The 25,057-nt window shown below is 48.1% G+C and overlaps 1 protein-coding gene across 2 annotated transcripts; it reads right to left on the minus strand.

Moving 5' to 3' along the window:
* Positions 1-3,767: 3,767 nt before the first annotated feature.
* SIX2 (SIX homeobox 2) lies at positions 3,768-7,491 on the minus strand. Of its 2 annotated transcripts, none has more exons than XM_062573600.1 (2): positions 6,932-7,491; positions 3,768-4,391 (listed from the first exon to the last, which is right to left on the minus strand). In XM_062573600.1, the coding sequence occupies exons 1-2, from the start codon at positions 7,489-7,491 to the stop codon at positions 4,088-4,090; spliced, it is 864 nt and encodes a 287-aa protein (XP_062429584.1). In that variant the 3' UTR covers positions 3,768-4,087. The 2 variants fall into 2 exon arrangements, with proteins under 2 accessions (XP_062429584.1, XP_062429583.1); XM_062573599.1 differs by having other exon boundaries at positions 6,926-7,491.
* Positions 7,492-25,057: the final 17,566 nt, after the last annotated feature.

A 25,057-nucleotide genomic window follows, 5' to 3' on the forward strand; every position in this document is an offset into this window, starting at 1 on the left:
CAACCCCCTCGAAGGCAGACGGAAGCTTCAGTGTGACCCAAACTGCTGAGCCGGGGGGCTGCGTCGGGGGAAAAGAGGGGAAGAACCTTTATCCTGGGTAGCCCACAAGAAATATGCCAAGCAGCCGACTTCTCCCATGTCGATCATCTGTGAAATGGCTTGAATTATCCGAAGGAAAATGCAGCGAAGCAGCCTTTGGTAGATGAGGCTTGACTGGGTTTCCCGAGGGCCCAGCTCACCCCCAAGCATAGGTGGCCCTGCCAGGGCTTTGCAAAGGGAAAGCGTTTAACCAGATGAATAGCGAGAGCTGGGCTTGAGTTCTGGCTCCCGGACTGGCGGGGTCGGCTCCTACCCCAATAAACCCGCTCCCCGTGCCCAGCAAAGCGGCTCGGTGCCCCTTGGGGCCTGTTTCACACCTGCAGGGGTCTGCGGGGATGGTCGCCCTTCACCCCCATCAACATTTCCCCTGCAGGGTGGCGAACCGCCCCCTGGTACCGCAGCCAGTACTGTTTTCTGGCTCAAACGTGCAGTTTCTCTCGTAGCCTTCCTTGCCGCAGCTCCCGGGAAGTTAACTGTCAGGTAATGAAGTGCAGGGTTTCCCGGCAGAAAAAAAAAAAAAAAAAAATCTGCTCTAGTACGCCATGAATACTCAGTGCCCTGCTAGCTAAAGAAATTACTCTGGTAATAATTCCAGCTCTAAGTGCTGCATTAATTATATAACTCGATAAGGCTTTAGTTTGAGGGCAAATCTCTCTCTCTCACACACACCTATATGCACATATATGTGTACATATGTGTATGTATGCACACACGTAGGAGAGAGGACGATTTTGCCCCTGGGTAAATGTTATTGCCGGGGGGAGGCCGCACCGTGGCGATGGAAGCGGCCGGTGTAACCAGGCAGCCCCACATCGGCCCCAGCGCGGCGCTGCGCGGCCCGTGGGAAGCGGCTCTTCGCAGGGGGAGCTTGCCCAGGGCGCCCCGGCGCGTTTCCTTTGCTCTTAAAAGCCAGGGTTTCGTCGACCTCGAGGGGCTCAGCGCTGAGGTTTGCCCTCTCTCCCCAGAGCTGGAGCAGCCAGGAGGAGTTTCGGGTATTCCTGCACAACCTGACAGATCAGGACCCTCCTGGTACCCCGCAACCAACCCGCCCAGCGAAGAGCTATGCCCCATGTAACCTAATGCTACTGAATCATAACTAATCTGTTTAAAATCAAGGATTAGTCACGTCACTTTCGGCATATTCCTCTATAGGGAACTTTTTTTTTTTTTTTTTTTTTTTTTTTTTTTTTTTTTTTTTTTTTTTTTTGCATTGAAAATCCGGGGGATTTGGACTAATTTACTAAACATCATTAGTAAGTCAAGTACAGTCTGATAAAATGAGTCTTAACATGTATGGGTTTTCAGATTGCATTATACACCTCCCATCATTTCGGCTTTAAGCTACATGCGTCCTTAATGCTAAATTGACCTCCATTTTCCCTCTTTCTTTCTTTTTTCTTTCTTTTTTTACTGCATGATTTCTGTTTCTACCTCCCTTTAATTCTTTAATTGACTTCAGTGATTCGCATTCTCCTCCTTTCTCCGTGCATAAGCGATCCTCTCTGCAAATTACAGGAGTTTTCATCGCCCCTCGATTTCAAAAGGCCTTTCTCACCCTGTCAGCCATTCATTTACTTTCCCCGACCGATTTCTGCCTCCCCTGTGCAATATGACCTTTTATTAACGACGTAAACCCCATCCTGTTTTCATACTGCCTCTTTAAGTGTTCCCCATCTTGGCTTTAGTCTTTCTCTAATCTTTTTGATTTTTTTTTTCTCCAATGGGCAAAGCCTTAAGGCTTTATTTCGGTTTCGAGGCAGTGTTTTATTAACCCACTCATTCTGTTTTTCTTTGTTGATCCCAAACTTATTTCTTTCACTAAAAATACAATATAATTAACCAGTCTGTTAATTCATTCTTTGTAGAATCGTACTGTTGCATGTGTTGTTTTACAGGGAGCAGGAATCTTCTGTAGTCCTAGGAAACAGTGGTTCCTACACTTGCGAAACGTTTATTTTCAGAAGATTAAAATTCATAGTTAAAATTACTAGGTGCCCATCAACGGAAATTTCGGAATCTGCTATTCAGACTCTACTGCATGCACGCACACACTCATACGTACCCACAGGCGAATCAACAGAAATATCATTTCTGCTGTTGAGAAGTTACCCCAAAGAGTCGGGAGAAACGTAAAGCTGAATACACTACATTTCCTAAGTAGTGTCTCCACTATAGCTTAGTGACATTTCGTTTACTTACCGCACCCCGACACAACGAGATCGCTAAGTTTATAACCAAGGGCAAGAGACACGGTTTTCGAGGCCAATCCTCACCCTTACCGAAATTCATACCCTCGCTTCTGCACGCAGTAAAGGGGCCCTCACAGAAATGTACTTTTAACGCACACCCAGAAACGCATATAGGCGCTAATCCAGCCCCGGATTATATCAAATTAGGACATTGCCCACACAAAACTCCTACTGATTGAAATTTCAGCCAGCGTCTGAAACCTGGACACGATCTTTGCTGATCTGTACATATTTCTTCCCTGCTTGAAGCCATATCGTTTTGCCGGTTTGTTTTTCAGAAGAAATTCACTTTAGGGGAGGGGAAACCGTACACACACACACAAACCATTGCCATCTTCGAGGAATATTTCACACATACCACATATTACACTCGGATCTAGCAAGGCTTTGGTGGCGAAGGCGCAGGCATCCCTGGGTGAAACGCGGCGCAGCCGCAGCCTGGGGCAGCAGAAGGCTCTCAGCTCTACCGAGCTCTGCAGAGAAATCACCCTCAGCGCCGGTCTTCTAAAGGAGCCCCCCACCCCTGCGCGCCCGCGTACAGCTGCGCGCCGGGACGCCCGGGGCCTGGCCCGCCGTGGGGGCAAGCGCCTCCGTGCGCTTGCGGGAGCAGGGGGGCGGCCGCCCCGAGGGCCCACGCCGCGCTCCCCCCTCCGCCCCCCTCCCCGCCTCGCCTCTCCTGCGGCGGCCCGACGCGGCGGTGAGGGGCGGCGCCGGGGTCGCGTGGGACGAGCCCCCGCCGGGGGCTCTCCCGGGGCCCCGGCGCTGCTGGCGGGCTGGGCCGAGCCCCAAAGCGCCTCGGAGGCGAGTGAAGTAATCGCACGCCGAGTTAGATTTCTAAATTTTATTATAAAATAAAAGCAGAAATATTTTCCAAAGAATGTATTCACATAATATAAACAATAAACAAAACTAAGGTTGAGTGATTTGCGATTGATACTGTCGTTTAGGTCTAAAGTCGAGCAGCAATTCCTTATTTTTTTTTCCTTAAGCCCACTCCTGCCCGCATTACACGCCGACGGGAGAATCTGCCATTGCCTTCCGCTCGGGCCGGAGTCGGGCCATCATTTCCTTTCCCACCCAGCAAATGGCAAAAGCACCACATGGACTAGGCCAAAGAAGCTGCCTCTCTGCATAGCATCAGCTAAAGAAGGTTACAGAGTCTGCCTAGAGCGCGTGTTGCTGCTATAACTTGCCTACAGCTTTTGTAATTCTTAGTTGAACTTGTACATCGTACACCTGCCACGGATACATAGCTACAATAGAGTACCGGGAGCGATGCGTAACTTCCAAACAGGTGTGTGAACAGCGGCCATACACTCCCTTTTTCTCCCCACCCCGAAAAAAAAAAAAAAAAATACAGTGTGCCTCTTCACACACAGACCGCACCGATCGAATAAACATACTGAGAAATGCGTGAAGATAAGGCTGGAAAGAGCTGCTACGCAGAACCACGTTAGAGCCTGCCGTTAAAATCACAGGTCCTATCCAACAGTCCATACACGCCTGAAACCAGCTTTATACAACCCTTAAGGCTTTGCCACAACGTTACTGCACACAGTCGAGTCCAGTACCCTCCAAACCCACAGCCAGCCTGTCTGCCAAAGGGCACAACCCGGCCACCAAGGCGTGTGCCGTGGCTTACAAAGTCTCTGGTAACATTAAGGAGGGGGGGGAATAGAGAGAGACAGAGAGAAAGAGTAAAGGAGGGCTGGTGCGAGGGAGGGAGCGTGTACGCGTTTTTAAGAGCCCAGATCCACCAGGTTGGATGACATGGGGTTGAGGATGGAGTCCTGCAAGCTGTGGTGGTGCATGGGGTCGGCGCTGGGCACGGGGATAGCGCTGGGGCCCGGGGGGTGGCCCAGGCCGTGCAGGGGCTGCAGGCCGGGGTTGGTGCCGAGCAGCAGCGCGGGGCTGGAGGAGGAGTGATCCGGGGTCCCTGACGGCGTCTTCTCGTCCTCCGAGCTCCCCAAAACTGTTTTATTCCCGTTCATAGACGCCGAGAGCGGGTTGTGGCTGTTGGAGTTGGAATTCTCGTTGTTTTCCCTAGAGGAAATATAAAAGAGGGAGGGAAATCACCGTGGGGCCGCCGCTCCGCGGCGCGCAGCGCGGGAGCGGGGGGCGGCCGCGGCGGGACGCTCGCTCCCGGGGAAGGAGAGCGGTGTGAAAACAGTAGGTTTACAAACTCTGCAAACCTCCGAGGCCTCTTCATCTGGCACAGAGGTCTAAGGTCCGCCGAGCTTGTAAACAGAGTCTCCCACTAGCCCAGCGGAAAGTGTCACTTTGCCAAAACGTCATTTTCTGCGTCCAGCTATTGCAAAGTATTTGCAGAATGTGGGGAGGGAGGGAAAGAGGAGGAAGAAAAAAAATGAAAGAAAGAAAAAGAACGACTTTTTGACTTGAAAACTGCTCCCGGAGCTGGACAGTTCAGCCGAGATTTCTCCTGGGAAGGCCGATGGGAAGCGGGTTGCTCGCAGCCCCGGGCGCTCCTCTCGGACAGGGAAGTCTCGCTTTCACTTAAGTAACCGGACATTTCTCTCCCTCACCCGAAGCTTAAAACTCAAAACATAGCCCAATATGGAGAGAAAGAAAGAAAGAAAGAAAGAAAAAAAAAAAAAAAAAAAAAAAAAAAAGGAGGAGAGCAAAGAGAGTTAACTCGCTTATTTCCTGATCCCTCCGGGGAAATGCCCGGCACAGGGGCTCCGACCCCTCCGTCCCTTCCAAAGGCGATGCCGGCGCGCGGGGGAGCCACGGCCTGGAAAGCCGGACAGTATTTCAAAAACAGCACCGGGAAAATACCGAGAAATCGCTGGAGCCTCGCCAAGCCCTTTCGGTTATTATTTTGAAATGAGAGGGGCAAAAATGGGGTGGGAGCGACCGTCCAGTCAAGAATAATCCAGTCTTTAGGCATAGCCCTTAGAGCCGCAGCCCTGCCTGACATATTGAAGGTATTTCAAGCCCGCATAATAACTCCAGGGGAGCTTTCAGACATGTTATCCGGCAGAAGGGCCCGATCCTGCAGAGCTCGCTCGAGAGAAGTGAAGCCATTGCGGTGACATCTTTTTCCTCAATAAGGGCTGTGGGATGTGGCTGGAGACGCTTAGTGCCAAAAAAATAAAAATAGAAAAGAAAGCTCCGTTTGAACAAGTTGCTTGAGTGAATGGCAATCCCATGAACAGCCTGTTTTCCAACGCCTGGAGTGTAATATTGGGTTGAGTGTATTTTTTTCAATGTCAAAAATCTTATTTGTCTCTGGAGACCTTTAAAATTTGATTCCTCAGGAAAAAAAAAGAATGGGATAAGTGTAACCTTCATTTCCTTTGGATATTTGAAGGTGAGTCCCTGCTATCAGCAATAAAAAGGATCTCTAACATCTCGTAAAACCAACACTTACAGGGATTTGAAGGAAAATTAAAGCGCTAGCTCTGTTTCGGGAAAAGTGTGGAGCAAATCGAGTAGCACAGCTGCGCGGAAAGCGCGGCCGTGGCGCTCACTGCCCCCAAAACACACTCGGTACAAACGAGAAAAGGAGTCTCCTGCAAGGCACGAATCTACGGGAGATTTCCGACCTGTTAATTAACCACGCAGGCCATACGATTAAATCCGTATGGACGCGGTAACGCAGCGAGCTGGGAAGTAAACACCGTGAATATGGAGCATGTCTTTTTTATTTCTTCGAGCAGTCTTCTTAAGGCCCAGGGACTGCTGGTGGATAGGTCATCCCGACTAGTGTAGTATGTATGCATTAACCTCTGCCGAGCAATTAATAGTCCTTTCACTACATTTAACGAGGAAAACACAGTCTCGGAATCACGCTTGGTATAAGAATATACATATCTTAATGTGCATTCATGAGCGCCTCGCTGGGCACCGAATACCAACTGCATTTTAATGAGCAAGGTAAAAGATTGCCCCGTGCAATCCTTGCCGAGCTCTTCTGCTTCACGCCGGGAGCCCACGTTAAAAGCAAATTTACTAGCCAGTATTTACAGCGTTCAGACCAATTTGTCCCCGCTTAGCCCCCTGCTTAGCCCCTTTCTGCACGGGATAACCTTCGGGACGCGCCCCGACGTGTGCGGGCCTCGCCGGCCCCGCGGAGCCCTGGCCCTCGCCCTGCGCCCGGAGCCGCGCCGGGGGCTGCTGCCGGCCCCGACGGCGGCGCCCGGCTGCGCCTCGACGGCGGCCCGGGGCGGCGCAGCCCCGCGCCGGGGCCCCGGGGGCCCGGCCGCCGCCCGTGCGGCCCCCGCTCCCGGGGCAGCCCCGACACCTCGGGGGAAACGACCTGGCCGTCCTTCCCGGGAAATTTCTTCCCGCTTATTTCTCGCCGGCTCTCCACGGAGCCGCCTCTTCCCCTCTCCTGCCCCTGCCCCGGTCCCGGCGGCAGTGCCCCGGCCCCCCGAGCCTCCCCCTCCGCCCAGGCGGCGGCAGGGCCCGGGCGGGGGCCCGGGGCGGCGGCGCGGGGAGGGAGGGGCGGCCCCGGCGGCGGCCCGGTGCCAGCGAGGACCTGAATTTCGCGGCGCGGGGTGGTGGTGATGGGGAAGCCCGGGCAAGAGCAGCGGGGCGTGCGAGGGGGCGCTTACCCGTACCTTTCCTTGGCCTCGGCGGCTCGGTCCCGCTGGCGGCGGTTCTTGAACCAGTTGCTGACCTGGGTGGTGGTGAGGCCGGTGGCCTCGGCCAGCTCGCGCTTCTCGCGGGGGGACGGGTAGGGGTTGTGCGCGTACCACTCGCGGAGGACGCTGCGGCTCTTCTCCTTGAAGCAGTAGCTGGTCTCCTCGCCGTCCCAGATGGAGCGGGGCAGCGGGAACTTGCGGCGCACCCGGTACTTGCCCACCGCCCCTAGGGGTCGCCCCCGCAGCTTCTCCGCCTCGATGTAGTGCGCCTTGAGCCAGAGCTGCTGCAGCTTGGGGTGGTTGTGCGCCGAGAACTGGTGGCTCTCCAGGATCTTGTAGAGCTCGCGGAAGTTGCCCCGGTGGAAAGCCACCACGGCCTTGGCCTTGAGGACGCTCTCGTTTTTGTGGAGGTGCTCGCACGCAGGGAGGGACCAGAGGAACCGCCCCAGCCGCTCGATATTGCCGCCTTGCTGGAGCACCTCGCAGACGCAGGCCACTTGCTCTTGGGTGAAGCCAAAAGTCGGCAGCATCGACATGGTGAGCCCCGCTCCGCCGCGCACCCTAGAGCCGCTGCGGCGCCGCGGGCGGCCGCATAGACGGGAGCGGCGCGGGGCGGCGGGCAGCCCCCGGCATGTGGGGCCGGCCCCGGCCCCGGCCCCGGCCCCGGCCCCGGGGCAGCGGCGGCGCCCTGCGGCCCCGGCCCGCGGCGAGCGGGCGTCACGGCCGGGCACGGGGGGCCGCGGCCATCGGCGGCGCCCGGCCGGGCAGCGGCCGCGGGCGGCGTAGCCGGGGACGAGTTAAAAAAAAAAAAAAAAAAAGAAGAAGAAGAAAAAAGGAAAAGCCCAGGGGAAAAAAAAAAAAAAAAGATCGAAAGCTCGAGCGTGGAAAGTTTTTTTCCCCTCGTCCGCCTCCTTTTTGTAAGTCCGAGTTGCGAGAGTAACTTTGTGCCTCTTTTGTCTCCTATCTGCAGCGCTCACAGCGGCCGCGGCTCTCCCACCCCCACCCCCCTCGGCCGCCGGTTTGGGATCTCCCTGCTTCCCCCCCCACCCCCCTTCGCCGAAAGATCCAACATAATATAGTGGTAAAGTCCTGCTCCCTCTCTCCTCTCCCTCTCTGAGTTTTTCCCCCTTTCTTTCTCTCTCTCTCTCTCTCTCTCTCTCTCTCTCCTTTTTTTTTTTTTTTTTTTTTTTTTAATAATATTATTCTAAGCTGGCATGAAAAGTGATTATCCGCGCTGTGATTGGTCCAGTTATCTGACCCGGGGACTGCCAGGAGAAGACAATAGTTTTAGTCAAATTATTTGCCATGGTGACGCTGTCAATCAGGGGTAACCCGATCTGTTTTGAGGTGGCTCCCCGGCTGGGTTGACAGATTGCTCAGATCCACTCAGAGGCGGCCCTGCGAGCTGAGATATTAGCGAGCGAGGGAGAAATTTCCACCGTGATTGACGATGCAGGCACCCATCGGGAGAGGGGGAGCCTCAGCGCAGAGCCCCGACCCGTGCCTCTCGCCGCGGGGCTCCACCGCCCCCGGCACCGGCGGCCGAAGCGGGGAGGAAACCTGGGCCCTTGCAGAAAGTTTCTTTCTTTAACTTCCACCGGCCAGCCCCGACACTCCCAGTAAAATCTGTCGGGGAGTTTTATGGGAAGGGGCCTCTCGTGTACAATAGAGATCCTGTTTGTGGTCCGGGATCCCATTACACGCTGCTCGTACCTGCCCGGCGGGCTGCGGTGGGGAGAGGCATGAGCCTTGCGGACCGCGGGGCGGCTGCGTTGATCGCCGCCTGCGCCCCACCGCGCTCCGCTCGGCAGCGCGCTCGCCTTGCGGAGGGCCGAGTGCCGCCTGGTGCCTTCGGCCGGAGCGTGTCGGGGTGTGAAGCGTGTGAAAGCTGGGGGCACTTCGCAGGAGGAGGCGGACACTTATCACCCCCGGGTGCCTATTACACGCCACGTTTTTAGTTTCCCGACTCTGCGGGACAGGGACCCGTATACTTCCCTATCCCTCTCTGTCTACACAAAGCGGAAGGCAAGGGAGAGAGAGCCTGCAGGCTGGGAGACGGGTGTCCGTCGCAGGACCGTGAGCGGGTGATAGGAATAGCTGAGTAAGGGGCGATTAGATATCTCAAGTCTCCTCCGAAAAGAGTGCACATGATGCGCGGAGGGCTAGTAACTCGGGAGCGGCTGCAAGCGCTGCGTCTCGCCTAAGTGAAAGGCGGACTGGGAGCTCCCTCGGATGCTCCTCATCGCATGTGCGTGTCTCCTGGCCCCTAACTCAGGGTATTTTCACGACCTTTAATGCCTTTTTCCTCCTCTCTCCCGGACCCCCCCCCCCGAACCCTTTCCACGCCATTTGCAGTGCTGACACGAGAGGTCCCTGCAGCTGTGGGTTCCCGGCACACTTCCTTTTCGAAAGAGTCCCACGCGCGTCAGGGACGTAGCGAAACCCCGCGCCAGCGCCACGGGAGACCGGGCAGCCGCTGCCCCTCGCAGCCGGCCCTGGGCGCCCTTGGCCGCTCCGGACTGGCGCAGCGGCCGCCCCGGGCACGGCGAGGCCGGGCGACCGCGGCGGCAGCTCCTGGCGAGGAGCCGCGCCGGGGCTGCGGCGGGGCGAAGCGTAGGGGCAGAGGGAGGAAGAGGAGGAGGAGGAGGGTGTGTGTGTGGGAGGAAAGCGGAGCAGCCCGCGTCCAGCTCCGAGCATGTCTGGACACCGTTGCTTATTTACCGCATCTCTCCGTGTGTTCCCGGGCGGACTCCGCTTCGGAGGCTCCGTTTCCTCCTACCTGTCCGAGTTATCCGTGAATATTGCAATAAAGAAGCGATGGAAAACGGGCGGCTCCCACTTTGGCTCGCCCGGGAATGCAAAAAGGAGGCTTCCTTTGCAAGGCAATGGTGAAACAGCTCAAATTCGTTTAAAACAAATTCGAGGATGTTGATGACGAGTTTCTAAGCCCGTTTTCACAATTTTTCCTCCCTCCTTTTACAAAATGAGCGCTCGGCCGCTTAATGTGTTGATGCTGGCCGATTTCTACGGGATTCAAATTGTGCTTTTTAAACGAAAGCATCCCAATCTCAACGCTTCCCAGTCAACCTAAGCGAGTAGTTTGCAACCGTAGCTATAGCAGACTCTCACGGGATGAGAGTACCGAGACACTTCACATGTTACTCGGAGCAGACACAGCGAGAAAGGCACAAGCCCCACTCCCACCCCGACCCTCTGCACACATATCGCGTGCGTTTCGAAAAGGAGAATATAGCCCCGCTCTCTTCGTGTTACAACAGTGCAAAAGACAAAAGATCTGGTGAGGTCTCAACTCTCCCTCCCCGCCTCCGTGCTTCCACTCTCTGTCGCTGCACATTTATTAGCGATATACCTGACTCCGCTTCCTCTCCTTAAATCTCGTAACCGCAGCAGTTGAATCTGAATCGGAGCAGCTGTTCAGCCTAACCGGAAAGGAGATGTCAAAACCTGTTGCATGGACTTACTAGATGCGAGAAAATCTCTTCTCTAGCGCCCTAAAATGTGAGTACAGAATCTAAACGCAAACCCCTCCATAGGCGCTTTCACTTTGAGCTGCGTTAGCCAGACTGCAGTTTGCATGTAATGCCAGTTCACTTTCCAGACTGCTAGGAAAACGCAGGGCTCGCTTATTGTTGAGTACCGTGTATCAGTTTGCTTCCAAGCGCAATTGCAAATTAGTGACATCTGGATCCAAATTCTGTATAACAGTGTTTAGCTTTCGGGGGAAAATTTTCCTATGCGTGCTAAAAGAGATAGCCAATACTATCTGCAAAGCCACGGCATGGGGCGAGTCAAGTTGTAGCGAGTTGCGAGGGAATCAAATGATCGGAGGAGCTCTTTAGAGGAGCTCTTTAGATCAAAAGAGGAGCTCTTTAAATACTTGCGAAAGAGCTCTTTCGCCACAGTTACATTTCACAGTAAGAGGCGCGAATCGCCTGATAACGTTTGCCCCAAACCGACGGGATTATTTTCTTTCCCTGGCCGCTGCCGGTCTCCCCGTGCAGCAGCGGGTAGGGATTTTATCCGGTCGGATCGGAGCACCGCGCCGCAGGCCGGGGGACGGCTGAGCCCGGGCTCGCTCACGGCACCTAACCCCCCGCCCAGCCACCGCCGACAGCCCGTGTCCACACTGCGAAACACGGCTGAGATAAAAGGCTGTATTTATCGAAATACTCCTTTTATTAACCAGGGCGAAGATTGTCTGAGGGAAGAGTGTGTGGGAGGGAGAGTGGGGGGCGCCCGATCGTGTCACTTCCTAAGAGCCCTTTATTGCAGGTAACTCATTTGTGTCCATAAATGAGTGCCAAGATAACGTTGCAGCCAGCTGAAAATTTCCCTCTCAGTTCTGCCTCGACCGTCGCCTTCTAGACAGCAATCCGCATACGAGGTTGGAGGCCTGCAGTATTTCTATTAAAAATAGTATCTGATTCCCCCTAAACTCCTGCACGGCGTTTTCCGCAATTTTTCCCTAGACGCAAATGCCGCTCGCTGGGGACACGTCCTCTGTGAGAGGGGCAGGAGGCAGAGGGATCGCTACTGACGTCCCTTCGCGAACTTCCAAAAGGCTAAAGACACACACACAGTCTTAATACCTGCCCTTAGCTTTCTGGATAGGAGGATGGGAAGGGCAGACAGAGAGAAGCAGGGACCCTTTTATCGCTACTGGTAGCGAACAAATGATAAACCCTGCGATCTGCACATGCCGGAAAGCAGCACATCTTCCCCACAGACGCCCGCTACCGTGGCAAGGATTTCAGGAAGCGCATGCAATTCACAGTCAGCTCCGTGCTAGCCTTTATTTCCTTACTTTTTATTTCTTTTCTTTTTTTTTCATTTTCTTTCTTTTTTCTTTCTTTCTTTCTTTCTTTCTTTATTTATTTTTTTTTTGTGGGGGGGAAGGGGTACTATGGTTTCCATTTAAAACCAAGCGAGCTTTAAAGTGGGCGAAAGTAGTTAACCTGCTGCTCCTGCTTTCTACCTTACAAATTCGTAACGACCTTTGCCAGGACGCCGGGCCTACCTGCCCTCCCTCGCCCCCCTTCCCCCAGGTCGGGAGGGGTCCCCGGTGTCCCTCGGCACCCCGGGTCCATCCGTTTGGCGCTGAACGGACCCGATCCCTTCCAGCGTTCACAGCACGTCCGAGATTCACGGAGATATTTTGCCGCCTGGGAATGGTGGCGTCTCCCCCCTCCCTCCTCTGGTTATTCATTCAGTTATTTATTTATCCTTGCGTTTTATTTAAAACCCGGGTATACCCCATCGCAGAGGGCATGTACAGGGACTGGTGAGACCCTGGCCCGATCTGAAAATGAAAAGCGTGCCCGACGACGACTGCGAGCAGCCAAACCAAGACGAACAGCAATACTTGCTGTTCCCCGGGTTGGGGCGAAAGGAGTAACTCAAAGCTTTCGCCGGGCGCAGTGCTCCGTCCCTCCAGGGTCCCCGCCAAGGGTTTCAGCTATGCAGCGGGTAACTCGATTACGCTAACAAGCTCCGCTTGCAAGAAAGCGCGTTTGGGCGGCGGCGGGGGCGGCGGCGGGGGCGCGGGAGGCTTCGGGGGCCGAGCCGGGGCTCTGCCGGGAGGACGAGCCCGCCGCGGGCCCCTGCGGGACCGGAGGCCGCTGCTTTGCTACTCCGATTTCTGCGCCAGCGCGGAGACGTTTCCGAGCGAGAACGGGCGATTGAACCGGAGATGCTCGAATAAGATTTTGGGAAGAGACGTGTTAATTCGGAGATGGGGGTGCGGGGCACCGTGGCTGGCCGGACCGGCCTCGGTGAACGCTGCCGCTCCGCTCTCCCGGCCGTGAAACGGGACCGCGAGGAGCAGCGCTGCGCCCTGCGCGCAGGGCGGCGTAACCTCCCGCGCTCCCCGTGAAACCAGATAGCCCCCCGGCTCCAGGCAGTCGTTCTGATTAGCTTTATATTTTCCCCTCTCAATCTCGGGCTGAAGGTGAACGCGCAGGTTCACAGTTATTTTTCATTGGCTCAGTAGCACCAGCACCGTCCCGGCCCTTCCCCTCAGCATCGATGTTTATTGGGGTCCCCCCCGGCCCAAATCCAACCTCATTTTAGGGGAAGGGGTGGCACCCACCCCAAGGCAGCCCCAGCCCTGCCCCGCTCCGGCCTGAGGCACTCAGCGGACCGCAACTGCGGCACCGCCTCGGCACCGACGGCAGAAGGGGACCCTCTCGGCAGAGACGGCCTGCAGCTTACAGACAAGACAACAACAACAACAAAAGGCACATATGGTTAAAATAAGGAGGGAGAGCTTTCTGCCTTAGGGGATTGGCAATAACTAGCCAGAAATGCCGTGCACCGAACCCAAAGTTCTGGTGGGCTTTTGCGGGATTGACAACTTAAATCACGCTACAAGCATCAGTTTGACAATCTTTGTAAACTTCTTGTTTCCAGAGATCTTCTTGTGTTTCCAGAGATCTTCTTGATCGGAGATAGCCCAGGCTGGTATGAGCTCGAGCCACGAAGTTTTTTTTTTTTTTTTTTTTTTTTTTTTTTTTTTTCCTCCCCCCTTTTTTTTCTCCCCCTCCTCCTTTCTCCTCTTCCGAGTTGATGAATAGCGATCAGGTTTCTTTTAATGGCTGCCCCCTATTCTCACAGCCTCCCACAACTAACCCAAGAGCCTGTTTCCTCGACCTCAGTTAATTCCACTGATTATTCCAAGATGATGAGGAAAGCACGAAGATTGTTCACTGTTCCTACCGATTCAAGGCATTTTTGTTACCATCGCCATCTCTGGCTTATGGAGATTTAGCCGTGGAGTATTTTAGGAACGGATTGCTCTTCCTCTCCTCTCCTTCTCCCTTCCCTCCCTCCCCAGGGACATCCTTAAGGTCTCGGCCGTCGCCCCGCCAGTCCCCGCCTGCGGGGTGCCCCCAGTGGCAGGGCCCGGCGTGGGGCGGGGGCCGGGCAAGCTCCTCGCGAGTGGGACCCCACGGCGGCGGGGTGCGGGGATCGAGGGCATCGCCCGAGGGCCGCGAGGAGGGGAGAGCGGCGTCGGCTCCGGCTCCGGTGGCGCCCGCGGGGATCTGGGCTCGCCCGTGCCCGTGAAACGAGACCTCGCGGCGTGGGCGCTGGGGCCGGGGGGCAGATCCGCTCCCAGAAATCTCACTAGAGGGCTCTAATACTCAGCACCGAGAGAAAACGAGGCTCCGTCCTTAACCCTTTTCTTCCAGAGAAATCGACTCAGCTTTATGAAAAGTCCCCTCCCTCGAGTACTGCCGAAGGTAGCTCACCGAGCTCATCCTCTGCGCAAGAAACCCTTGGTCTTCTTCATAACCGCGGCCTCCTTCCCACCAGCAAGCAGAGCTGACACTCTCCTTGCGAAGTATAATTGCACAAGAGGGTTTTGGGGGGTCCCACCCTCTTCTACATCCATTACACGGCAAGAGACATCCTTAAAACAACCGACGTTCCCTTTATACCGCAGGCTCTAGACAAAGATATCTTCGTCGGGGGTCATGGAGAAAACAGTACGTATGGATATGTAGAAATGTTTAATATAGAAAGACCTTGCATAAATTCTTCCAGCCTGTGGAGTAAAGTGTGCCCACTAACTTAGCCATTATTTAAACTCGGCAGGACTGAGGCAATGTAATGTACTGTAAGCACATAATATACACACAGATATTAGTGTCTAAGAACATTAATTTACCTCGAATCTGTTTTGATTTCTTTTCTTTTCTTTTTTCCCCCTCTTAACTAAATTCTATAATTTGCTTTTGGGAATAAATTAAAAAAATCAAGATGTATTAATTAAAATCAAAATTACTATGTGTAAGGGAAACTTCATAAAATTTCAGAGTACGTTCTTTTTTTTAGCTCACAAGGATTTTGGAATAAATATCAACAGCAAATTATTTGCAGAAATTAGGAAGGGCAATTTAGTTTATTTGTCATGTCCTGCAATTCTCTCAACAGATCTGCATGCAAATTAGAACTAAAGGAAAAGATGTGTTAAAATTTATATAGTTCAGATAATTTAACAGTAGGGTAGATCTGATGCAATTTCCAGTGGAAAAATTGCTATTTCAGATCTTGTGATCACTCTCTATATTTTCTTCTGTGAAGTATTTCAATCTCTTCTTCCTTGGGCTAATTCTGCTTATGTCCTTTGATATCTTCTCCCCTTTATTACCTAGGTCTTTAGTCAGCTCAAGTACACCATGGACCTTTCAATTCCCAGAAAAAACCTGCATAGTTTAAACAGAACTTGTATTCCCCCCCCCCCCTTTTTTTTTGGTCATCAGTTTTATTCCCCATACAAACAGGGTCTTTATGGCTAAGCAGGATTGACTCTATTACTTATTAAGGATGCAGAAATGTTCAGTCCAGTGAATGCCAAATTATTTGCAGTTAAGCCACTTCAGCAGCCAAGATTAAGTCTCTAACTTACTGGTCAAGGAGATTTCTGGTGGGATAAGGGAGATCTGAGTTCAAATAGTAGCTTCAAATCAGGTCTGCATATCTTGCATGCATGCCGTGGTGATGAGGCTGTTGGAGAAAGCAGGATGTGTGTACACCTAGGTGTGTGAGGATGCATCTCTCCCCTGGAAGGAGTCATCGATGGCAGCAGACACTACTGCTAAATGGTGCAAGGAGGGGGCAGGAGCTCATGCACACTGTTAGCATGCTCCCAGGCACAGTTTTGGCTGTGCTATCTCTAAGTCAATGCTTGAAGGTGTCACACATGTCAGGGGGTCATTCCCAAGGTGCAGCCCACACTAGAGTGTACCTGCTTTGAGTCCTTCCATCCTATACTCTCACAGGCCTCCAACACCAACTCAGAAGTTTCACACTCTCAAGTATCCTTCCATGCCCTCAGTTCATGCTCTCACTCAGCTTCATGTTATGAAAAATATCACAGTTTACAGTGTAGCCTTTACATTATCTATGATGTCCAGAACTAAAAACCCACAAAAAATAATTAATCTTCTGCACCACAGAGACACCACTTGGGACCTGAAGAGACCCAGGAACAACAGTTACTTAGCCTCATGGCTAGAGAACAGTTCCCAGCCATGTTTTACTTAGCAACAGGGACACAGTTTAAATGTCTTTGCAAGAAGGGACCAAATTGCCCATCTTCTTGTTGACACTCCCTACTTCTTCATCTTTCTATAATGGAGCTTTTCCAGTGCTTAAGTCCTATTCTGGTTGTTTCACTCTCCACACAAGTTGCTGAGGAAGCCCAGATATTTGGCCTGGGCTAAGGAATTCACTGACTGAAAGAGAGTTGCAAAGCATGAGATTCTTGTGAGTCCACCTCTCAATTTCAGTTTGTGTGTATCTGGCACCTTGAAGAGAGAGAAACAATCAAGAATATATATATATATATATATATAGATATATATATATATTTACATTTGTTTATGTATGGCTAATTGTTTTAATTAGCTTTTGTTTAATTTTACATTTTACTTCCAGGAAAAATTGAGATTATTATTCTAGATTTAAACCCTTTCTTAAGCACTAGGATAATCACATCACAGTAACAGAACTCTCATTTATAAGATCCTGTTCCCTTCAGTCACATATGAGTGGTAGTAGGAGAAAGGAAAAGACCACGAGATAAACTGGACAAATCCCAGGAAGAATTTTACAGAACAAAAGGGATTTTTCCTGAACAGCATTCTGAAACTAGTACAATCGTGGATGAGGGTGATGTGTTCATGTTTATTTTCAAGTGGAAGGAGGTTGGCAGGAGCTTTTGGCACACATTGAAGAAGTCTGGGAACTGGGCCTTGCAGTGATCATAAAGAAGTGAGCTTCAATTTCCAAGAAGAGAAGAAACAGAAACAAGAGGTGTAATCGTGTGAGTTACAGGAGTTATGATGGGGAAGCTGTAGTGTAATGGGAATGTTTAATGCACATAGGGAAAGAAAAGTATTCAGTGCCAAATAGGGTGCCAGAGTTGTGGCTAGCAGAGGTGAGTGAGTGGTATGGATTCAGCAAGGAGAGGGCTGTACCTGAAGGTCGTTCTCTTATCCCACCAAATTGCTTTTCTGAGACCTCTATCTGGAGAAAACAGAGATGGGACCATTAGTTTAAAGAGTAACAGTGAAAAGAATAAACAAAGACTGAAAAACAAAAACAAACAAGCAAAAAACCCAAAACAAAACAGAGTCACAGCAACATCCCAGAGGAGGCTATTACTATCACGAAGGATTCTGGGATTGCTGGAAGCCCGTACAAGATGACTATAGGGATCTCTGGAAGCCTTCAGCTAGAGCCAGGATGAGAGACTCCTGGAGGGATAGGAGAGGATGAATTTTGTCCATAAGACATCTCCAGTCTTGGCACAGCTGCCAAGAGTATGAGGAGGCTACATGATAGATGAAGGCTTTGCTAGGGAAGAGCAAGAGAATGGTTGTGATCACCTCCAAGTTCTCTGTGGCCTTGGCCCACAGATAAGGAGAAAGGAGCCCAGGAGCTCTTTGTATCTGCACACAGTCATATTTAAAGGCAATAGATACAAGTTTTTCTCTAGCTGAAGAAGGCTCAACAAATCTCTACTGGATTAATAAGCCACAGCCAACCCCAAAATAGAAACATGCAAAATAAATCTAATGCACATTGTCTGATTTTAGGTAATTAGGGTGTTCATGATTTGCCTGACATTCATGAGGAGTTTGGCTGGGTTTTTCAACATTGCCTGACCAAAGTCTTTATGCTGAGTGAGAGATATACCTCTAACAGAATTTTGTGAACATCCATGGACCCCATTCCCGTCCTGTTAAATCCTTTGTGTATAGCATATTAACCACTAGCCTCATAGCACATATCCAAAAAATAAAAAAGCCTTTTGCCAAAAAAAACCCCTATCGCCTAGCTGTGTAGTAGGGAATGTATCCCAAATCCACAGATATTAATGGAGAGAATCCCGACAATTTTGCAAGCTTTGGATTGGAAATCTGAATCAGCTGAAAGAGTAGGAGGAATCAGGATTTGGCATGAAAGAGCAAGTAGACGGGAAAGCAAAACTTTGAATTTTTTCAGTAGTGCTGAAGACTGTCCCTCAGGCATCTTCAATTAGGGAGCTGGCACACTGAGTGGCAGATCATCTAGTGGCTATGTTACAAGAGTAATGTTTTCACAAGGATGAACTGTTCTTGAACAATGCACAAACACTTTTGTCTTCAATGTCATGCAGGCATTTTAAGAAGACTAGTGACATTATTATTAATTATGACTCCTTCTAAATGATTTTATTCCTTAGGGGCAAGGAGACAAGCCTTCATCTTTCTGGTTATTTCTCTTAGAGTACTGTAAAAGCACTGAAAAAGTGTAAGATCTTGTTCCTGGTGTATATTTCTTTTCAGCTCCTTTTTCAAGACTGCAAAGGTGTTGAGATATGTTCAATACTATGCAACTTTTAACATTAAAGCAGATGTATATCATTTTTCTTCTTTTGAAAAGCCTTATTTTGATCTCTGGAGACCCATAATGTGATCCTTGCTCAGTCATTTTGAGTATAAAGAGAACTTCTCCAAGGCATTATAGAAGCAGCAATGTTTAGATGAACATTATGTGTAGAGTTTGATGAAGCAGGCACTTTTCCAGCCCTAGTTAAATAAGCAGCTAGTTACTGTGTACTATGTGGTGATACAGGCTGATACTCTGCTGCTGAATAATATGATGTCATGTTAAGTCTTGAATTATTTCCTTATATAGCCCTCAAGAAATAGGAGTTTTTTGTCCACATCTGAAAAATCATAGGCAAATATGCAACCAATCAAATCTTGCACAGATGCTAACACCCAGATGTGTGTGTTTCTGTGTGGAAGTAATCTATAGCTAGCAGAACTCTTGGATAGAGAAATCCTGTAAAAATACAGATTAGGCACACATAAGTTAAATATATCTAACTAGCATGCCAAGAATTTATAGTTTTATGAAATCTGTATTATGTACAGAACTTTCAATATTTCCTTCTAAAAAGTTTTCATTAGTGTACAAAATAGAGAGAATAAGGATTTCTGTAATAATCAGCAGAACCTTCCCATTTCATTTATAACAAACCATAGGAACCACATGACCATGCATCCTTGGCCTCCTTTTCCTTCAAACTTCCATTATAAGTTAGTACTTGAGTAATCCTATCTTTTAATAATAAGTTATATAATAAAACCATGCAATTTAGCAATAATAACGAATAATAAGTTTGCATACTGAGTGGAACTTTTTGACTGAGACTGTTTGATATTTGCTGTGCTAGAAATAGCAGCACTGGATTTGACCATTTAGATAGACAATTTAGATTCATAACAGAGATAGGAAGGAGTGCAAATGTAGATATGAATTTTCTTTTTTAAATGAGAAAACAACTGAATCTGAGGAGACTTGTTAACAATCAGCTTGATGCCCCTAATACTCTCAGTAATTTATGAGAGGCTATTTTAAAATGAGGGACAGAAAGAGGAGATTGAAAGCAGAGAAAAACTCAGAGCTAAGACCCAAGGTAAATACTCACAAGAGTTCAAGTCTACATTCTTTGCACAACTCCCATTTAAGTCAATAACTTATTAGCCAGGAAAAAAACAAAGAAAAAAGATGTGTGTGGGGGAGCATATATATATGTGTGTGTGTGTGCATGTGTGTGTGTGTATATGGTATATGTATATAATATGCATAGTATACACACATACATGTATACAGACTTTATCTTTTTTTACAAAGATGGCCTAATTCTTCTTTGCATTTTCACATTAACTCAATTGGAATTATTCTGAAGTGAAGTGCTCTGAATATGCCTTCATCAGGTCTGTTTGACAGATGATGCAGTAGAGTAGGAAAAACTGTGTTGGTGGAGCTTCTGAACATTTAGCACTAGTAAACAGATACTGGAAGAATGCTTCTGTTATACAGAATATACTCTTTATCTGAATGCAAGATGAAGTTCTTTATTGCCACCAAGCTTGTTGAAGGCTTTGGTAGAAAAGTGAGGCTACTAATTAGATTTTCTGAAACACTGTCACTAAAGCCTGAGACAATTTTGTACAGTTGGGGTAAAGTTAACTCTAGTGAAGGTCAGTGAAGAAGGACCGTACACCCATAATACAGATTTTTTTTTTGCATTTAGTTCTCTCTTACCACCTCCCTCTGATATGCATTATATTAATCTTGTATCTGCCTAGTAGAGAGAACAAGTGAATTACTACCTGCTAGTTAAAAGCTGCAATAGCATGCACAGGGGAAAGAGCAACCACTTCCCATATACAAACTACTAATCATTAGTATCCACCTGCAAGAAAAACATGAGTCCCTTTTTTTTCTGCAGAAACAAGATGCCACTACAAATGGGAGAACCACAACCAAAATCATCAGGGCCAGTGGGACTGGATTCTTACATTCCTGTATATCTGTGTTTGAGTTTCTTGCAGAGATGATCCCAACCCTGGTATCATCTTCATAATGTGTGTACTCACCCAGAAAGGCTTCATACATCACTGTAAACAAGCAGAGGGATGCATTGAATTAAGACACAGTAATGCCTCCTACTGATACTTCCCCTTTTCCATAGCTGACCAAAATATTGACTACTTTGCAGAAAATATGTTGTCATGTCAAAATATAAAGACTAGTCTGTTCTGAGACACTCAGGTCAAAACTACATAAACCTTCAGGAGACTAAATCCATTTTGAACTCTGGAGTTTATACATGTGCTCAAGAACGGATTAATCTCTTCCTAGCAATGGTCATCCAGTATGGCATGAATGCTCTGCTAACTTGCCTCCAATTCGTGGACCTAAAGGTCAGTCAGGACCAATACGAAAATCTGAGCTGATCTCTTGTTTGACAAAGACCAAAAAACTTTGTCCACGAGATCCCCAATTGCTTGCTTCATTCTGACACAGTGTGTGTTTTCATGGACAGATCATCACAGATTTATCACATTACTTTCTGAGTCTCTTCGCCAACCAACCTTGCCAACAAAAAGGAGCAAAGCAAGGCTGCCAAGTTCATTTGCTGTATGTTATGCCCCTCTTCGCTTGCACAAGAAAAGGCCTTGCCTTTTTAACCTGGGCAGCTGCCGCATCGATTTTCTGTTCGTATGTATCTTCTAAAACCAGATTATGGTCTGGAGAGAACAAGTTTAATATGCCATGTGCTTCATATTTGTTGAAGGTATCAATTCTAGAACTCCCTTGGCTTACTAAAATATGAACATTTTTACAATGCTACAGATTATGGAAGCTGCTCTTGATAAATTCCAGTAACAGCATTTTATGCTCCACGTGCTCCTTCCTGTGAATGACAGATTGCCATATTAGGTCTCTAAAGAAGTTCTTGACAAGAGTGATTCAGCACACTAAGAAAGGAGACCATGCATCTAGCCAACTGTTTCTACACTCCCTAAAGTGTTTCCACAGGGCTGCAGTGTTGATCTCTTCAATATTCCAGAGCAAGAGAAAATTCTGCTCAGCAAAAGTTTGACATTCCTTCATACCATCAGCTCCTCAGCTGAAGTAACCCCCAAAACAAACATGTTTACCTCTTCTCTGTTCCTGACTGATTCTAAAGGGAGATGAAAAAGAATAACTTCACCAGACATTTTCCCTTTTCTCTCGGCTGTATGTTGTGGCTTGCTGGGAAGAAGAGATTAGAGATTAGCAACATCTCTCATTAACTGCTAGAAGTCTTTATGCAGCAGATAGAGTAAGCAGGCTAAAATATTGACTCACACTGTACTCTGAAGGTGCTTTTTGCAAGAGGTCAGCTCAAAACCTTGCCCAGTAGGAGGACCCTGTCAGGAAGAGGGAGTGACATAGAAATCATATATAACGGTTTTATCCATTCAGTGGTGCCCAATAAGCGAATAAAAGAGAAAGCGAGGAGTAATATCACAACTAATCAGCCATATAATGGGACACAACAAAATTATGTGGAGTTTGGCCAGAACAGTACAAGAATGCTACTCCAATTTCAAGTGCTTGTGAAGTTTATTTGATCCAGATCATCACAATTTTAGTTTTACATACTAAAGGGCATCAGCCTTCTCTAGCATGATTCAAAGCCCCAAGGAAGTGCACTGCTTCTGAATTCAGGATACTGCAACCCAATACGTGCTGGTAGCCACGGCGCTCTGATACTGGCCAAAGCTGGTCCTATTTGCAATTCACGGGAACAACATTTGAAAACATAAATGTATCATTGTTTGTAGATGACCGAACACCTAAAACATGCATCATTAAGCAGTCAGTGCTTTCTAAAAACAACATACAGTTCTTGTTGTAAATACTAGAAACATTGTGCCTGATTTAGCCGCACTAAGAACAACCCAAACCCAAACATTTTTCAAATAAACAGCTTTAACTTTGCTCAGATCTCTGTTTTATGGTTTAATCTTTAGCAGTCAAGGTGGATATATGAGATTCCATTTCAAGATTTAACTTCAATATCTCCATTTAAGAAGTAGGAGAAAAGGAAGATTGTAAGAATCAAACATCACATATGATTTGGCAAAGCATTTTCAAGATTTCCACAATTAAGAGTAAAAAATATACAGTTGCACAGAGTTAGTAGCAACAATGAATAGTACAGTTACTGTCTACAAGTACAGACTTTTTAGTTGAAATTGACCGGTGAAATGTAGAAGCTTAATGTAGATTACACTTTTTAAATCTTTCAATATCAAAAAAAACCCAGAAGATGCAGAGTACTTTGCATGCAATCTCAAGACAAATGGGAGAGACTGATCGTGTTTGTACCTGTGCCAAACATTGTCATTAGATATTGCTGTCTTGCTTGTCAGCCAGAAGAACTTACACAGGGACATCTATCAGATACCTATATTTAAAAGAACACACCATCAAAGCAGTGGATAGAGAGAGCCCATTATGGCAGAGAAATTATTTGGTGAAAGATTTAAAGACTATTTCACTTGTGCTTTGTTCCATAAAATGCAGTGTAGTCTCTTTTTATTTTCCATTTAGCTTGACCATTCATTGACTCCATTAACATATTGGTCTTCTAACAAACTAGCTGTCTTGTAATGTCTGTGAGCCTCCTTGGAAAAAGTACAGCTCTCCTGTTTACAGATTCTAGATTACTTTAAAATTTGGGGCCTGCTTTAAGCAGCTCTACTGGCATTTGTGAAGAGACATCTGTGTGTGCCAGTAGTTCTTAAGGCTGTAAAGTCTCTTGAGGTATGGTTAAGTTCTTGCTAGGCTGCAACAGTGGTGGCTGGTTGTGTCAGGGGGTGCTGTGCTCTTCGAAGGCACATAGAGGGCAAAACACAAAAAGGCCTGGGAAAACCGTCCAGAATTTGTCTTTCTCCTCCTTCCTCCCCTTGGAAGATAATATTGATTCTTATGCTTAGGGTCTTGGGAGCAGTTTGTGGAAGAGAGGAGAGGTTGCAATGGAGAGGTGAGGAGCAGGCCAGAGAGCAGGGGAATGTGAGCCCGCAAGAGCTGAGAGACATCCAAATAAGTAGAGAAAAGAAAAAGAGGGGCTCTAAAAGGTTTCAGAACTGCTGCTCTAGAAGTTACAATTGACAATATTTCATGTTTATTTTGGTAATACTGGGTGATATTCAGATTGGCCAAAAGCTTTTGTTTTTTAAGAGAGTTTGTCAAATAGTCTTTTTTTTTTTAAAAAAAATTAAACAAAGACTCCTCACCTTTTGGATCTTTTAAATCCGTGTCTTAGTGGCAATTTTTCTTGCTTTATTTATTATGCATTGTTTGTTTCTAGCCAGATAATACTTCTACTCTGATACATTTGATACCTGTAAGATATCTGTGTATTTCCCCTTTCTTTCTCTCTCTCTATTTTTATATAAATATATATATATATATACACACACACACATATATATACACACATACATACCTATATATATATATCCATATATAACTCTTAGGGTCCACCTCCATCCTGCACTCCATTCCAAGCCCTGATGAGAACTACACAACTCAGGCATCTCTATGTATTTTCATTTCAGTGGCAAACGTGGCAATGAGCTGCTCTTAACGTTACGGTTAACACACAAGTCAGGGTGCACTGGAAGAACAATCTGGCTGAAGTCCAGGGCTCTCCTCGTGTATCTTCACCTATAAGTAGCAAGGTATTACTACCTTGTAGCAGTACCATATTCAAAGAGCTCATCATGTTATTAAGTGCTTCTGTTGCGTGCTGAGGTCATGCTTATTTTCAAATCATATCTTAGGTCTCTGTAAACTAAGCAAGCAAGCATGCATAGGATTCATGGCAGGCTTTCGCCTAGTAGTGGAAAATAACTATACATTTAATCTTATTAGCCTTCACAGTCACCCAAGTGTTGGAGCACCAGTGTGAGATCTGTGCTGTAGGTGCCATAAATCATCTCAGTGTCCCTGGCAAATGGGCCACCCAAAGTGCTCAGCAGGAGCACTCCAAATCTTGGTAGTAGACAGAGAGTGGTGTTTCCAAACTCAGACTTCATGGCTCAAACCCACACTTCATATAGAAAGTGGTCATATAGCTGGTTAACTTTGAAACCAAACACTTCCACACATAGCTTATACCATAAATCAAGTTTTGGTGCTACTTTCCAGTCAACTCTGTTACACAAGTAGTTTGATTTAATTAAAATGTTTTACGACAGAGATGATTTTTAGCTAAAACAGTATTTTTACATGGAGTGAGGAATGAACAGGACTATTTCCATCATGAAATGAAAGGCTTCAAGCTGGTAAGAGACAGACTTGGGGAGAGCAGGTGCTCTGTAAAATTCCTGCATGGCTGTATCACAGCGCTATCTCAGTTCTTGGGTTCTTCTGGCCAAGGTTCAGTCATGTTCACATCTGCAGCAGCCCTATGATGCATCAGACCTTCCTGTAAAAGCTTTCACTCTCCATATCAAAAAAGATGTTTCTGTTAACACATGTAATATTTTGCCCTTCTTCTGAGAGTGAAAAGAGCCAGCACCTGAACCTACTGCATCATCCATTGTCCCCAGAAATATTTGTCTGTCATTAAAATTATTACATAGTAAATGTCTAAGATGTATTATTAAAAATTTTAAGTATTTCCTTTGTTTAAAAACTTCTGTTTTAATTTGAGTCATCTATTTTTTTCCCTTTTAC

This window comes from Rhea pennata, chromosome 3 (assembly GCF_028389875.1).
Source record: "Rhea pennata isolate bPtePen1 chromosome 3, bPtePen1.pri, whole genome shotgun sequence".
Taxonomy (NCBI): domain Eukaryota; kingdom Metazoa; phylum Chordata; class Aves; order Rheiformes; family Rheidae; genus Rhea; species Rhea pennata.